This window comes from Labeo rohita, chromosome 7 (genome assembly GCF_022985175.1).
Source record: "Labeo rohita strain BAU-BD-2019 chromosome 7, IGBB_LRoh.1.0, whole genome shotgun sequence".
Taxonomy (NCBI): domain Eukaryota; kingdom Metazoa; phylum Chordata; class Actinopteri; order Cypriniformes; family Cyprinidae; genus Labeo; species Labeo rohita.
In genome coordinates, this window is record NC_066875.1 from 30,502,171 (window position 1) to 30,519,551 (window position 17,381).

The window sequence follows — 17,381 nt, forward strand, 5'->3', positions numbered from 1 at the left end:
TCGGGATTATTACTATTATTATTACAATTTTTTACATCAAGCATGTACTTTTCACAAGTCAAAATGAAGCCCAGGTGGGCTATCACATTCAAAACTATTTTAATAAAAAACAATGAAATATAAATAAAAAGTGCCTCATGATGAAATGCTACTAACATTTTATTTCATAAAATAAAAGTCATTTAAAAAATTGACACAATCTAAATACACTGAAATTAATCAATATGACGGCATGCAAGACAATGATACTTGTTTTCTCCAGCTGTAATTATGAAATGAACCAGTAAAAACAGTTCATACCCAAAAATAAATAAAAAAGTGGTGCTACTTCAGCTGCCAAAGAATATGGCAGCTTTTGTACAAATGTCTCTCATATCTCCCTATAAGTGACAAAACACCTGAAGCTGCTTTTATTAGAAAAGCTTTTTCCCACAATGTTCTTGTGCTCTTTTTTTTTTTTTTAAATCCTGTCCAAAACATTTACATTTTCAGACTTTTACCACAAATCTTTTTCAAAGTGGTGTTTATTACTTCTTTGCCACTCTATTTTCAGTCAATACCTGATCTGCATTTCATCAGAAAGGTTACACTCAATACATCACGTTTCCTATCTACCTAAAGGGATTTGTTCTTTTGGCTTTGTTTATTTTATGTCTATGACATAAATGTTTGGGCCAATTTACCCTAAAAATGACTGGACTCCCCAGTTTCCCTCAAATGACAGTTTACAAACACATTTCCTATTTCCCAAAATATGCACTCGGAATACATCCACAGTATTTGCCGTCCTTAAAGTCTTATTATCTATTGCGTTTCCCCACCGTGAATATCAATATCAAGACGTTGTGCTCAAGAATTGATCAGGGTTCTGTGGAGGTCTATGAGACTATGAATGTACATTTGGCAAAGACATGTGAGGTGTTGGTAAATGATTAATGGCAACTGTGCTTTTCACAGTAGCATCCTCAATAAATAATATCCATTGGTGAGAGAAGAATCAATATGAATTATTCATGATAATGTGGAAACACTCACTTAAAAAAGGACATTACTAGATTATTACTAGATCAAAGCCTCCAGGCCTGTTGGGGTTTTTAAAATATTGTTTGGTTGGAGTCTCCTAAGTACAAACATTATATGTTGTAAACATTGTAGCTTGTTGCGTGTCATTTATTGTACCATATTAAACACTCAACCTGCAACCCAGCGTCTTGATTTAACATCTGTACATTACGCTTTTTAGACCTCACATCACTTTTTGTGACTAAACAACACTGAATTTCCCTCAAAACCTTCATGTTGCGGTGCAGCCATAGCTTTAGTTGTTTCTTGACCGTTCAGTTGTGGTTGGAAGGTGCTGAGCTCTCATATAACTCTGATTCGAATCATGTTGTGCTCAAAACAGCAATAAGGCTTCATGAGAGATGATGTTCAGAAATGCCTCCACAAACATTTTCATTAAGTTGGTTATTCACATGCCATTTAAGAATAAATTTGGTCAGATTCCTCAAAACAGCTACCACAGACCAAGCCAGATCACCGATCGTTACAATCATAACAAAGAGGCTCCATTTGTATCCCAAGCATAATTTCATACAAACAGACCTGAAATCTAGACAAAACAAAGTATTTTTACACATACAGACTCTTTGAGGCCTTGGGAAATGTGCTTCTCAAAGCTTGAATGACAGAAATACTTTTATCTCCCCTTTCTGTTGCTCCCCTCTTCACTCGGGGCTTACACCGTCATTCAGCTGTAAGAAAAACCGGTGGATTTACTTGTCCTCTTGATGTCTTTGAAAAGATTTCTGTGCAGTTGTGTGATTTTGAAAAGAGAGCACCATTTTGAATCCTCTTGGAGAGAAGACAGTCGCCTCCAGCTCGCTTCTCCGAAGCAGAGCAGTGAACATTTTTCGTTGGGGTTTTTTTTTGTGTCACAAAGAACCAGAGTGAAACATGTGAGAAGGTGGAAGATGCTCAGTGGTCTGTGCTTGTTTCTCCATTTGCAGTGTTTACAGACTTTTAAACAAATGGACGGTGTACACTAGTTGTGTTGACAACGGTGATCAACAAGAGCCCGAAAGCCACTGGAGTCATATGAGCATGGAAAGAGGAATGATCCAGTCAATATACTGCATGATGATGAAGAGGCCAGATGCTTTGTCCTTACGTAGACGCTGTATACATGTTGTGCTGCAGTGTTGCTCCAGAAGTCTCTGATCACACAGTCCCATTTTCGTGCCTGGACTTGTGGACTGTGGTGCGGGCCAAAGGGCTGCTTAAAGAAGGGGCCAGCGTGCATAGGAAACCGGCCAGCAGGGTGAGACCCAGTCCGCCCCAGGCACAGAACATGGACCAGCCATACCCATGACTGATGTCCTCTGGAAGGCCGTACAGGTAACGTGGGTAACGCGACAACTCGAAGTTAATGCCCGCCACGCACGTACAAAGGGAAATTATACAGCAGGTTCCTGTCAGAAGAGAAAATTTATTCAAGCTGTATCATTAAACATTCATGAAATCACAAATATAGGATGCAAAATTTTCAAAGCACCTTGTATGAAAAAAACAGCCACTGGATGGCGACAAAATTGAGCAGTCACGCTCAAACGCACACACTGTTTCTTACCGCCCATGAGGAAGAGTAGTCCAGCTACATACTGCATGAGATCATGTTGTTGACAGCATCCAAGAACTCCAATGATCCAGCCAAAAAGGATGATAGAGACAGCCATGCCCACAAAACCTGCTGTCATCCTCCGCAGATCTGCAGAACAAAGCACCAAAATTAAGCCCTGCTTGTTACCATTCATGGCTTGTAAGCATTTATCGCATGTCAAATATTTACTTTTGCATTCTCAATGCTTTTTTATTCATTGAGGTCTTTATATTATTATTTCTCATACTACAAAGGTAATAATGAAATGAATACAGCAAATCTTGCCAGCTGGGTTAAAGGGTTACTCCACCCCAAAATGAAAATTTGTGTCATTAATCACTTACCCCCATGTCGTTCTAAACCCGTAAAAGCTTCGTTCGTCTTCAGAACACAATTTAAGAGATTTTGGATGAAAACTGGGAGGTTTGTGACTGTCCCATTGACTGCCAGGTAAATACCACTGTCATGACCCAGAAAAGTATGAAAGACATTGTCAAAATAGTCCATCTGCCATCACTGGTTCAATCTGAATTTATGAAGCGACGAGAATACTTTCTGTACGCAAAGAAAAAAAAAAAAAAGATTTTGTTCAACATTTTTTCTCCTTTCAGTGTAGCGTCATTTTGGAGCGCCATTTTCTCCGAAATGGCGCTACGCTGACGCGGAAACGACGAATCATTGAAAACAATTTTTTTTTCTTAGTGCATAAAAAGTATTCTCGTCGCTTCATAAAACTCAGATTGAACCACTGATGGCAGATGGACTGTTTTGACGATATCTTTAATACTTTTCTGGGAGTGATTGGGAGTATTGACGGTGGTATTTACCTGGCAGTCAATGAGACCGTTACAAGACTCCCAGTTTTCAACCAAAATCTCTTAAATTGTGTTCCGCGAAGACAAACAAAGCTTTTACAGGTTTGCAACAAAATGGTGGTAAGCGATTAATGACAAAATTTTCATTTTGGGGTGGAGTAACCCTTTCAAAACAACCCAGTGCTGGGTGAAATATGGAGAAACCCAGCTATTGGGTTGTTTTGACCCATTGGATAGGTTAAATGTTTAACCCAACCTTCTGGATAGTTTTATTTAAATCAACTATTGTTTAAAAATAATTTTTTTTTTTTTTTTTTTTTTTCTTGCTTAAAGGATTAGTTCACTTCCAGAACAAATATTTACAGATAATTTTTTTTTCTTCAGTCGATAAGAAATGTTTCTTGAGGAAAACATTTCAGGAGTTATCTCCATATAATGGACTTCAATGGTGCCCCCAAGTTTGAACTTCCAAAATGCAGCTTCAAATGGCTCTAAACGATCCCAGCCAAGGAAGAAGTGTCTTATCTAGCGAAACGATCTGTCATTTTTGAAATATTTTGACAATCTGTATACTTTTCAACCTCAAACGCTCGTCTTGTCTAGGTCTACACGAACTCTGTTTTTTTCCGGGTCAATACAGTTAGGGTTTGTTGGAAAAACTACCATCTTGTTTTCTTCCCCAACTTCAAAATCATCCTACATCGCTGCAGAAGTACTGACCCAGTGTTCACAAAGTGAACATGCAAAGGCCATGCATCAAACGCACCTTTATAAAAAAAAGGTAAAACAGCGATGTAGGGCGATTTGAAGATGAGTTGAAGAAGAAAACGAGATGGGAGTTTTTCGACATACCCAAACTGTATTGACTTGAATTACACAGACTACTCATGCACATCGCAGAGACGAGACAAGACGAGCATTTGAGGTTAAAAAGTATATAAATTGTCATTTTGTTTCGAAAATGACGATCGTTTTGCTAGATAAGACCCCCCTTCTTCAGGTGGGATTGTTTAGAGCCCCTTGAAGCTGCAATTAATTGGTATTTTGGAAGTTCGAACCTGGAGATTCGTCCTGAAATTCCTAAAACCTGGAGATAATTCCTGAAATGTTTTCCTCAAGAAACATAATGTCTTTACAACTGAAGAAAAAAAAGACATGAACATCTTGGATGATAAAGAGGTGAGCAAATTGTATGTAATTTTTTGTTCTGGAAGTGAACTTCTCCTTTAAAATGATCCCAAAATTTTTATTTAATAAACTGCTTTAATTGATTAATAAATGTTCACCTTTTGATTATTGCTGATGCCTCTAGTAATTATGTGTCTGATTTTTAATTTACAACCTATTTTGGGTTCTCTTTAGATGATAAGTTCTTAAAATAACTATTTTTTTCTTAGTGTTAAGAACTTTTTGATAATCTAAAAAACCTTTTGCGGAATTAAAAAGTTCCATGAATGGTAAAGGTTCTTTGTGGAACCATTCATGCCAGAGTGTAGTTGAGTTAAATAATACTACCCAGAAGGTTGGGGTTGTCCACACTTCACCCAGCATTGGGTTGTAGTCAACCCAACATTTTTTTTTAAGAGTAAACAATGCAACTGATTACCACTCTACTATTATTATATCTTATAAAAACTTAAAAATAAAAGGCACAAATGTTTGACCTTTTTGGTTAAATAATGAATCTTTTTAGTGTCCATAAGATCTCTAAGGCAGTAATTTAAAGTGTATAATATGCCTAGTATAGGAGGGTTAGAAAAGTATCACCCGTCCATTTTTCTAAAACTTTTGTCCTCTGTAAGGTCACGGGCAAAAATATCATTTTACCAAAATATTCTAGGAACAGATCAATTACGATCTTTTCTAAGTAAAAAGTGTGTTTCATAAATATTGCATTGGAACAAGCACATCACAGAAACAATTGTTTATGCAATAATGAACAGATCAAACCCCAAACCATGAATTTTGTAAATCTGACACATGTAAAAAAGATCCTGTCAGACTCACGCAGGGCATGCCACTCATCTTGCCGGATGGTCTTGGTGATGTTGACAGGAAGGTTTCGAGGCAGGATTGAAGAGGTGTAATGATACTTCACAGGGGTGCATCTCTGAATCAACCCTATTTCAACAAAACAATGAATCAAACATTGTACAGAAACCTACTCATTAATGACATTTCCAGTGACTGTTTAGGAAAAGCAAATCAGTCTTTGATCTCCTGAGGAACAGCAGGTCTGCTGTGATCACAAAATGCCACAAGAGGCCCATTCTTGTATTCACTTTAATTAAACGATTTCCTGGAGAGCAATTAAGCACACATGATCAAATGCACAGGGTCATAAATGTCAGAGTTACATTTCATATTGATTTTATTCTCATGTAAAATTAGAGAACCAGGCTTTGAAAACAAACTTCATTTAAACATTTAATACTGTCTATAAATCCATTAGTAACACTTTAGATTAGGGAACAAATATTAACTAAGAGTTTTCCTTCAATAAACTCCTAATTTGATGCTTATTAATAGTTAGTAAAGTAGTGAAGTTTAGGTATGGGATTGGGTTAAGGGATCTAAAATATGGTCATGCAGAATAAGGCATTAATATGTGCTTCATAAGTATAAACAGCCAATAGTGTTACCATACCCTCAGAATTTAAAAATACCTGAACTGCAGAAATGATCCCTAATGTCACTAAAATAGAGCATATGACTGCAAAGTACCCCAAAATAAATGAATAACAACACCAAAAAAAGCTGACATGTATCAGAAGATAGTAATTCTTAACAGTATAACATTATATATTATTTTTTATTAAAGACAAGTGTCAGACACTGTAAGATTTTGCGTCATCATGAATGACATAAGTGTGAGAGTGTTGTGTGTGTGTAGTGCTGATTGCTTCAATCTTATGAATCCTGAAGGGGCAAGTGTAAACCTCAGAATAATTAACTTGCACTTCATGAAGCTGGAAACAGTCTACGGTTATTTTCTTTCGTAAGGTTTTCTTCCTTCTGGACATAAAACAGGCTTAATCGGGTAGAAATTCAAATTCTTTATCAGAGAAACCTCAAATGTAAACCAGATAGCCTGAAATGCTGCAATGACTTGCATAACAAATACATTTCAATCGCCACAGGCTACGCAAGGTTTTTTAAGGTACACTTTGTGTTCTTTTCCCCCACATCAACATTATTTTTAGCTTTCATCCAGCTGATGATTTGGTCTGGGATTGATTTGCATAAATCAGAGCAGGCATTCATGTTCTATTCATAAGTGCTGCAACGCGCGTGGTATGGTTTGACACTCTTCCAGTTGTTAGACTAGGTGATGGTGTTGAAAGAAATGGAGTGGGTTTCTGTTTGGACGCCTCTACATCTCTTGATGTTTTAGCTGCGTTTAGGTTTGGTGTATTGCAATTGCCTCTTTGGTGAAAGGTGAAACTTTCTCAGCCAACATTTATTTCGGATTATGCTAGCCCTTTTCCACCATGGAATAATAAAAAGGTAGTTCCAACTTCAGTTTCACAATTCAGACTTTTTTCTTGTGATTCTGAATCAGAATTACGAGATGTTAACTAACAATTCTGAGAAGTAAAGTATGAAGTGTGAGAAATAAACACAATTGCAAGAAAAAAAAAGTCACAATTACCTTTCTTATTTTTTATTCCACACTGTAAAAAAAAATGACACTGGTAGCCACCAAAAGCAGGTGGTGATGAGAAAGTCACATGATGAACCAAAGCCCATCACAAGCAGCTTTTAAATGCTAACATATATAGAAGGTGCACAGTGTCATTCACACAACATTAACAACATTAGATGTAACATACAACCCTAATATACAAAACTGATAAGAAAAAACTAAGAAGAAACAGTTATTTCAATGAAAAAACATTAAATGTGAAATATAACAGGGAATTTTGGGAATGTCAATATGCAGTTATTCACTGTAAATTATACATTCTTTTTCACTTCCAAAAACTATACTACTTTCACTTCCAAAAGCTATACTACTGTAAAATTACATGTAATGTCCAATAAAGTTTTTCACCCTATATAGTAGGTCATTTTTTTACAGTGCATAGTGGAAAAAGTCTGAATTGTGGAATGTAAATGAAGAAACTTTGCAAGGAAAAAAGTTTAAATAATAAGCTTATATCTCACAATTTTGACTTTTTCTCAGAATTGCAGGAAACATGTCTGAATTATGAGATCAAGAGTCACAATTACCTTTAGCATTTTTCAAAATAAACGTATAGCAATTGTGTAGCACATTTTTTTTTAAATTTGATTGACCTGAGTTCGAATCTGCCTTTTGCCAAACATATCATATCGGAAAGTCATTTATTTTCAATAAAAATTAAGGAAATAATCAGAAAAAAATGTAAACAATAACGTGCCACACGGGTGTTTATCGGTTAGGTGTAGGGAGGGCTTTATTTTCCCAAAGTGGCATCTATTTAATAAATTTTTTTTTTTTTTTTTTTTTTTTTCTTAATTAAAGAAATATAGCAGCGAGCAATGATTAGCAGGGTTTAAGCACTTAGGGCATTTAAGCATATAAGGAAAAAGACATTACATACTATTTAACAAGGCTGTAACCACCTAAATCAATGATTAAAAATCAAGGTCCTTTACAGTAGAAATACAGTGTTTTTGAGTCCTTTTTAACCGTTATGGCGCCAGCTAGGGCTGCACGATAAATCAAAATGAAATCGCAATCACCATTAATCAAAAGCTGCAATCGTCACGCGTATCTTTCAGTGAAGCACAGTTCTGTGATCAGCAGTAAATCTCCATCCGAAGGCCAGAGGGCGTTCAAATGCATAGCGCTGAAACCCCATTCTAACAATTACAATAGGGTTTCAGCTCTATGCACTTGAACCCCTAATGATCATTTACACTCAATATGTTATTACTGCAAACTGTTTTATAACGTACCACAATACTGAGGTGCAGATATCTGCCACTATTTGACCTGAATCGCATAAACAGCATGTGACTACTATTATTGTAAAGAAAATACTCCTATTTCTACAGTGTAAATAGAATCCATCGCTATTTGCACTTAGTGTAAATAACATATTGTTAAAAATACTGCCATTTTAACAAAGTGTGAATAGAATTTATAGTTACTTGCACTTAATGTAAATAGCATATCACTAAAACATACTGTTATTTTCACTTAGCATAAATAGAATCCATTGTAAATTGCATTTATCATATTTGTATAAACCTACTAATTTTGACAGTTAAGTCAAAATGATTTTACATTTTAGTGGCTGACATAAACACAGCCTTTAGTATGCTGAAAATAGACTGAGACCATGTGATTTTGTCTTAGACCATAAGCCCGGACCTAGATCCAGACCAGGACACTGAGTAATGAGACCGATCTTCAGACAAAAACTCTTAACATGTATACAAGTGCAACCTAAAGGATATTAGGAAACTTCTGCTAGTAGCTAATTTAGAATGATATTAATCACCTGTTTTACACTTCACTAATAGCAATGATATTCTTCTGAGAGATCTGATGATGCAGAAACTGGCTTTCAGCAACATCAGTCAACTGAATGACTAAAACACACAACTATGGTTCTCATAGCCCATCAGAGCATAACCACATCCTGCTACATCGAAACGCCTGGTTTAAACATGATTTATTTACTGCAGAATATAAAGCACAAATGCTGCACTTGAGTGTGTAAAAATGTTTTACTGGATTCTCAGTCATTAGAAGCCTGTTGGGTCAAAGGCTGTGATAGACATATTGTGGATTAGACTAAACAAGAGAGGAGAGGAGAGGTCAAGGATGAGCTGCTATTTAATTAGTCTTTACAAAAGCTGGACTGTGTTAAATTGATTCATTGTTCAAGTATTTTCTATAAAGACAAAACGCATCGAGTTTGTTGCTGTACAGATCTGTGGGGCAATAATTTGTACAGACCTTGTGTGTGAGCTGAGCAGTTGTGCTATGTTTATCATATGTGTCAAATGTATTGTGACAGCTTGTTCTATGTCATAATCACAAACAGGCACATCAAAGCCCGGGAATCTGTCACAAAGACACTTCGCACATTCAACTGTTCATCCTCTGCTGACGAAAATGCATGTATTTCACTCTTATTTGTGTAAACAATAAAAAACACAAAAAGAGTGTCTTTGATATCTGATGGAAACTACAAAGAGACGTCAAATTAATTGGCGAACTGAAGTTATTTCAAAAGAAAAGAAAAGAATACCCTGCAGATTACACATTAAAAAAAAAAACAACAAATTTGCACAGCACAACATTTTAATGATGTTAATGCTTCTATTGTGAATTGCTACTAAAAATGACTCTCTAAAGGCATTTAGTCTCATTCAGCTTTTTAAAGCATTTTAAATTTGGATAAGAGGACACATGGTGTACTATATTCATTGGATTTAATCTGAACTGTTCCAGTTCTCTAAGGATCACTGTCAGTTTGTTTTGGTGGATTTACAGTGCTCAGTATTACTTTTTAACTATTAGGACAGGTAAACATCTATTTTGTCCTGTTTTTACATTTAGAATCAAATATATTTGGTTCAGGAGAGTATCACTGATAATCAAGAACTGCTTCTGGATATTGATAAGAAGGGTTAGTGAATAAACTGGACTATAAATCTGGATGCATTCCTGGGTGTTGGCTCACAGTCTAACTGGAGTGGTTGCACACCATCACTACTTCATCATTTATGACATCTACAGAGCCACTTAGGGTGACCTGGGAAAATCAATGAACAAATTATTGATGAAGATATGGTCAAGCGAGCAGCGTTCCTTTTCTCTGCAACCCGGCAAGAGAAATGGCTGCTGTAAAAGCTCACACTTAATATTTAAGGCCTGAACATAACATGGAATGAGATCTTTATCAAAGAATACTTTACTGAATGGTACAGAGGAGTGCTGTAAGCCTCTTATATACGAGATCAGCAATGTTATGATGAGAGTAAGCAAAAAAATTAACATTTAACAAGTTTAACCTTCTTATGAATAATGTTATCTGATAAACTATATGCTAGGCATTCCTTAACTTATCTGAATAGATCAAAATTTGTTTTACGAAAACAATACTCATATTTACTAGTACTACATTTATATGTCACACTTGAACAGTGCATTTCACTGTCCTTCCTCCTGTAAAGATTGCTCTTTTTTTTGTTCTCTTCAACTCTGAGCATTTAGAATACATGAGATTTAGAATACATTACATAAGAGATTTTCTCAATATTTGTAATTTTTTTTTTTGCACTCTCAGATTTCATATTTTCAAATAGTTGTATCTCGGCCAAATATTGTCCTATCCTAACAAACCATACATCAATGAAAAAGCTTATTTATTGATATATAAATCTCAGTTTTTAAAAAATGGACCCTTATGACTGGTTTTGTGGTCCATGGTCACATATTTTCTTTTTTGTGGACCTTAAAGTCAAAAACATCTAGGTGGTGTAACTTAAAAGACTGCAAAAAAGAAAAAGGCTGAACGGAAGAAAAGGTTAGGTAGTTTGGCATAATTTCCTATTTATTTACTTTTACATTGTATTCTTTTAAAATATTGTTCATATATTATTTTAAAAAGAAACAAATCTGACAAATCAGTGTGGTGTAAACAACTTACAGGTTTAATTGTCTCTTCTAATTCTCTTTTATCTCAAACATCATTATTTGTGACCCTGGACCACAAAACCAGTCATAAGCAGCACGAGTATATTTGTAGCAATAGCCAACAATACATTGCATGTGTAAAATTATCGATTTTTCTTTTATACCAAAAATCACTAGGATATTAAGTAAAGATCATGTTCCATTAAGATATTTTGAAAACTTCTTACTGTAAATATAACAAAACTTAATTTTTGATTAGTAATATGCATTATTAAGAGCTTCATTTGGACAACTTTAAAGGCGATTTTCTCAATATTTGGATTTTTTTGCACCCTCAGATTTTCCAATAGTTGTATCTCGACTAAATATTGTCCTATCCTAACAAACCATACATCAGTTGAAAGCTTATTTATTCAGCTTATATAAAAAGCTTATTCAAAAAATTTACCCTTATGACTGGTTTTGTGGTCCAGGGTCACATTTGTCATTGATCCATTAATGCATTTTAAGGTGTCCCTGTTACAGTGTAATTATACATTTAAGTACTGAGTAAAATCAATTAATGACTTGTACTTACTATATGGTTATGGTTAGGATTAGGGTTTGGCATAGGGTTACTTGCATGTAATTATGCGTAATTATTTGTTATTATAATAGTAAGTGCATGCAATATGTGTAACAAGAATGCCTTAAAATAAAGTGATATCAAATGTTATTTCTATATTATTTAAAAAAGAAATAAATCTGCCAAACCAGTGTGGTGTAAACAACATTCAGCGTTCCTTGTCTCTTTATCATCTCATACACCCTTATTTGTCATTGATCCATTAATGCATTTAGATAGCAATGCAAAATTAAATAGTATGTAAGTGCACCTTTTCGTGGTATATAAGCAGCTATCTGTGCCGTCTTTACACTTGACACAGGTAAGCTGAATTCAGCACCTCGGATAGCGACAATGATCTGATTCAGGCCTTCCACATTTCCCTTTTACTGTTGACATCGTTTCCATCTAAACTCAGTAACATAATTAAATAAAGGAAATGCCAATAAGCGGAGGTTTCTGCCATGTATGCATGGTGAAAACAGGAAGAACCAGCCTAATCCAATGGCCAAGTGCATTGATAACGGTCAGGAAAAATTATCGTGGGAAATTTACCTCTGGATGAACGTGCAGGACCGTTCGCTTCAAAACAAAACGGCCTGGACCGAGGCTCAAAGCAGCTCAAAACAGAAAGCACCTTACCTTTGTAAATGAGGTCCTCGGTCTCCAGGTCAAAGCCCTCGCGATGACACTTTCTCCACAGACCGGAGATCGTGGAGTTGAACTGGCGGCTGCAGTGAGACTCCATGGCCGTCGCTGAAGCTGGAGCGTGGCGCTTGACGCGCGTCTCCGTCGCTTTCCTCTCATAGCCCTTTGGAGGCATCTGGAGAGGCAAGTTGTGATTTGAGATGTAAATGTATCCAGGATCGTTACGCTTGTTTGCGTAGTTCTTACAGCGCTCGCGATGCCGCCGAGCATCCGTCTCGTACCAGTAATCGGTGCAGATGGCCATAGCCAACAAGACCAGAGCGCAAAACGCCAAGAAAAGCCCCGCGCTGGTTAAAATCTTAATGGCGGCCATCTTCTCCGCTCGTTGGAGAACCCAGACAGACGCGCGGTCCTCCCTCGGCAGCCGTTGTGAAAGGCGAAGCCAGAAAACACAGCGAATCTCTAGCAGCTCTCGGACGCTAACATGACCAGGCTCGACTCCAGCTCGATGCGATCTATTGTTGCAGAACGCACGGGCAGATGTGCTGCTGCTTTTCCACCATCTGTTTTGCTTTTGAGTTGAGGAGGAGAGGGGGAGAGATGGGAAGAGGAGAGGCGATGCGAGGACCAGTACTGAGTGAGTGGTGCTTGGTGTGAGTGCAATGCTCTCTCTTTCCTCTTGGGCCTCGGCGAACTGAGAAGAGACCAATTAGGTGCCTCAGGAACACGAGGAATAAGTGATAAACATGAGAGGGTCATTTATTGATTACAAGCTCCAGCACAGAATCACAGACCCGACCAGCTGTTCAAATATTTCTTCAAGACTGTACTGTATCTTATTAGCTCTCTTGCTCTCCTTGACATTTAAACGACTTTTATTGTTAATTGGTGGGGCATTCCACGAAATTAATGCTTTTTTAAGTACATTTTCTTTTTTTAGAATTTTAAACGATATAAAAAGTGATAATCCTTACCCACTTAACACTACCAGAAAAAAGTTTTTGAACAGTAAGTTTTTTTTTTTTTAAATAAGTCTCTTCTGCTCACCAAGCCTGCATTTATTTAATCCAAGTAAAAAAACAGTACAATTTTAAAACATTTTTCATATTTAAAATAGCTGTTTTCTATTTGAATATATTTTAAAATGTAATTTATTTCTGTGATTTCAAAGCTGAATTTTAGCATTAGTACTCCAGTCACATGATCCTTCAGAAATCATTTTAATATTCTAATTTGCTGCTCAAAAAACATTTTTATTATTATTTTATTATTATTATGTATTATTGAGTTTTTTTTTTTCAGGTTTCTTTGATGCAAAGAAAGTTTAGAAGAGCAACATTTATCAGAAATAGAAATAGTGTATAATGCTACAAAAGCTTTTTTTTATTTTCAGATAAATGCTGACCTTTGGATCTTCTTTCATCAAAGAATCCTGAAAACATGTACTCAACTGTTTTAAATATAAATAATGTACTGCTAGATTGTGGAAGACAAATTCTTGAATCAGAAGTACAAGAGGATGTGGTGCTGGTCCTTCAAGAGTCACTCTCAACTTATCTGTCTATAAAGCCTATAAAAAAACTGTCTTCATGTATTTCTTAACACTTCAGAATGTTATTCTTATTAAGTGAGGGTCATTTTTTAGGTTTTTTTCTCAAGCGAAGTCTCAGAGAACCTGACACATTGAACTTCTGAAGACACCAGGTAGGTTGCAGCTCTGGAAAACGGTGGCGCTGGAGACTAAATGGTTCCTAATGGTTTCACAGCTAATTCTTTACTTTAATTCTTAATTCTTTTGCAGTTAACGTGTCTTTTCTTCTCCACTGGTCATGCCTTAACTTTGCAAATTCTAGTATTGCATTAGTTTTGCATCCTTCTCTTGGGCATTTAATAATTTTTGACTTTTCAGTCTGGGTTAAATCTCTTTTTTGGCTTATTTGTATGTAAAAGAAAACGTGCCTAATAATTATGCACACCTGAATACAAGGAGTTTTTCACTTCCAGCCTTCATGGACAAATATATATCATGTATAAATGATTAAATACCAAGTTAATAGTAGTTATTAAGATTGATGTGGTTTGGAATTGGTAAAATGTGCTTGGTAAAAAAATATGACCAGAATATCAACATGCCTAATAATTATGCACACAGTGTATATATTAGCACTTTCAGAAAAGTAAACAAAACTGAACAGAAAACTGCTCAAAGAAAACTCCCAGAAGACAACAGTGTCCTGACATATGGTAGACTTTGTCTTCTGAAACATTCTCAGCAGAAATAAATAAAACATTACAAATCTAACCCACACTACAAGAACCGAGAAAGTATTTGTTATTGTGCTATAATAAAACATTCACTAAGAGTGAAATATAACATTTGACAGACATTTGCCCTTCCGCATCACATCTGGTGGGTGAAATGTTTTACAGTCTAAAACTTTGCATCTGTCCTTCCCAGACATTCTTGACAGTCTTGTTCTTTCAGCAATATTTTTCTTCACTGCTCCTCTGCTATATCTTTCTCACCACTTCACCATGATCAGGTGCACTCAACTCTTATATTAATATACTTGTGTGAACTGTAGCAGCACTAACATGCCACCTGCCATCCATGGAGGTGGCCTACAGAGAGGGAGAGAAGTCGAGTTTCAGAAGCGTGGGAGGTTCAGGTCAGGATACAGGAGAATAAATCGTGTTAGCACAAGCAGCTGTGCCTATCAAAAGCGCTTTTGAAGGACAAGGCATAAAGACTTAAAGTGGCATATCATTGTCTAAAGTTCCAGGCAGTTTCCCACACACAGTGGGCTCTGTCAGGGCAGATGACAAAGGAAGACAACCCACTGGCTAGTCGTTATGGCAACAGTCCCTTGCCAAACAGACTGTGTTGAAATAGGACAAGTGTGAACACAAAATCAATACCACCCCCTGATTCCCATATGACATTTCAGACCCAGACTGCGCAGTAAAAATGTGCTTGTGGCACGCATCTTGGCATAGCCAACACCGTTGCAGAAATGCTACTTTGAACACATTTTGACTTGGAGCGGCAGGCAGTACGAGCCATTTGCGAGTATGACATATCGCACTGAAAAAAGCAAAGACCTTGCAGACTGAGACAAAATCTAATGCTAAAATGTGCAAATAAACCCCACACAGTTGTCATCCAAGCAAACTGCACCAGCACTGTAGTGGAAAGTCAATGCTTGTGAACACATCACAGAAGCACGATCTTGGGTGCTAATGGTTAAACGTGGTGGGGAGTCTATAATGGTTCGGCCAGCCATCTCATTTGGCATAATGGTCCTCTGCATGGACCATCTCAGTAAAGGAATAGGAGGTAATTTAGCAGGTCATGTGCAACTTATGCTGGAAACATTGCACCCTCATTCTTAAATGCATTTTACTACTTCAGGAAGGTACTGTATATGCAGAACCAGAACTGCTGAACGTTATTTAGAGTCCATTAACTCTAATTCAATAGAAAAGACCTGTATCGATGTAGTAAAGACACTCACTCAACGTATCACTTTTGTGTCACAAGCAATCTACTGTAGAGAATGGTTCTGCTTCTAAAAAATGAGAAATAAAAGTGAACTATCACAAATATGTGTTAGCAATTTAGTAAGCCTTAAATAGAAAAAGCTGTTATTGGTTAAATGTGGATCAGAATATGGTCCTCAAACTGAAATCATAACATGCATTTTCAGTATTTGCTTTCGATAAGAGTTGCTGTGAATTTTGTATATTCTGTTATAATAATCAGTTATTAAAGGGAGAGTTCACCCAAAAATGAAAATTCTATCATTAATTACTCATTAATATCATTAATTACCGTCATGTTCTTCCAAACCCATTAGACCTTCGTTCATCTTCAGAACACAAATGAAGATATTTTTTAAGAAATCCAAGAGCTTTCTGACCCTGCATAGACAGCAACACAACTACCATGTTCAAGGCCCAGAAAGGTAGTAAGGACATCGTTAAAATAGTCCATGTGACATCAGTTGTTCAACTGTAATTTTATTAAGCTACAAGAAAAAAAATTGTGTTTAAAGAAAACAAAAACAACTTTATTCAACAATTTCTTCTCTTCTGCATCAGTTTTCGGTGCAGAGCTGGCATTCTGACATATGTCAGATGTGCTGCACCTTGTTTAGATTTAGAAGATGCTGTACATAAAAGTCTTCGTAGTAAACATGTCTGAAGATTTTGACAGGAAGATTTGAAATTTGTTGCTCAGCCTTACTTATTTGCAGTGATAGGAATAATGGCGTTACTAATGGCATTACTTTTTTTCTAATAATGAGTAATCAAACGAATTACCCCCGTTACAATGCAGTTACCGTCACTGACAATAAAATGCAACGTTACTATAATTGAGCTCACTGAAGCGGTTTTCATCCGAGTAGGCTCTCTCTCAGCCATAGGACCTGAAAGGTTTTTTTAATAACACAATAACAGAAGAAAGTAATCTTAGGCTACTTATCAGAATGATCTCCTCCACTCGATCAAGCTGTGCATCGCATCGCATCTTTCTTCCGAGGTAAAATCTGGCTTATTCCTCTCAACACGTCGTCTTCCAGAAACGAACCTCATGGGCGTGATTACATTAGAGATCGCGTTGGTTTCATGCAGGATTACTTTATTAGAGAGTATTTGTTTTCGACGTGACTTGCTTAGACATTTCAGGCTTTCTATACATATTTTTCTGCTCAGGTATTCGCTGAGATTCAGGTTGTTTTATTTACGTGTCTTTGAGGAAAGGTGATGGAGACCAAGACTGCAGAGAGCACACCCTGTTTATTTTCTTTATTTTACAAAGCACATTGGTTTTTTTTTTTTGTTATGACTATACACAAATAAAATTAGACCCTTTGCAGTTTCAAACAATACCTTATTCTGATTTATACAATCAAAAATTAGTATTTTTAGTTCTTTTCATGGTTATCGAGAAAAAAAAAAAAAAAAAAAAATGACAGAATGCACCGGTGAGGTCTTCAACCCCAGAGGGTTTAA

General features: G+C 36.3%; 1 protein-coding gene across 1 annotated transcript; it reads right to left on the reverse strand.

Annotated features, from left to right (window-relative positions):
• Positions 1-141: 141 nt before the first annotated feature.
• Positions 142-13,378, reverse strand: tmem276b (transmembrane protein 276b). The gene is made up of 4 exons (XM_051115614.1): positions 12,360-13,378; positions 5,482-5,595; positions 2,630-2,767; positions 142-2,471 (listed from the first exon to the last, which is right to left on the reverse strand). The coding sequence occupies exons 1-4, from the start codon at positions 12,736-12,738 to the stop codon at positions 2,221-2,223; spliced, it is 882 nt and encodes a 293-aa protein (XP_050971571.1). The 5' UTR covers positions 12,739-13,378; the 3' UTR covers positions 142-2,220.
• Positions 13,379-17,381: the final 4,003 nt, after the last annotated feature.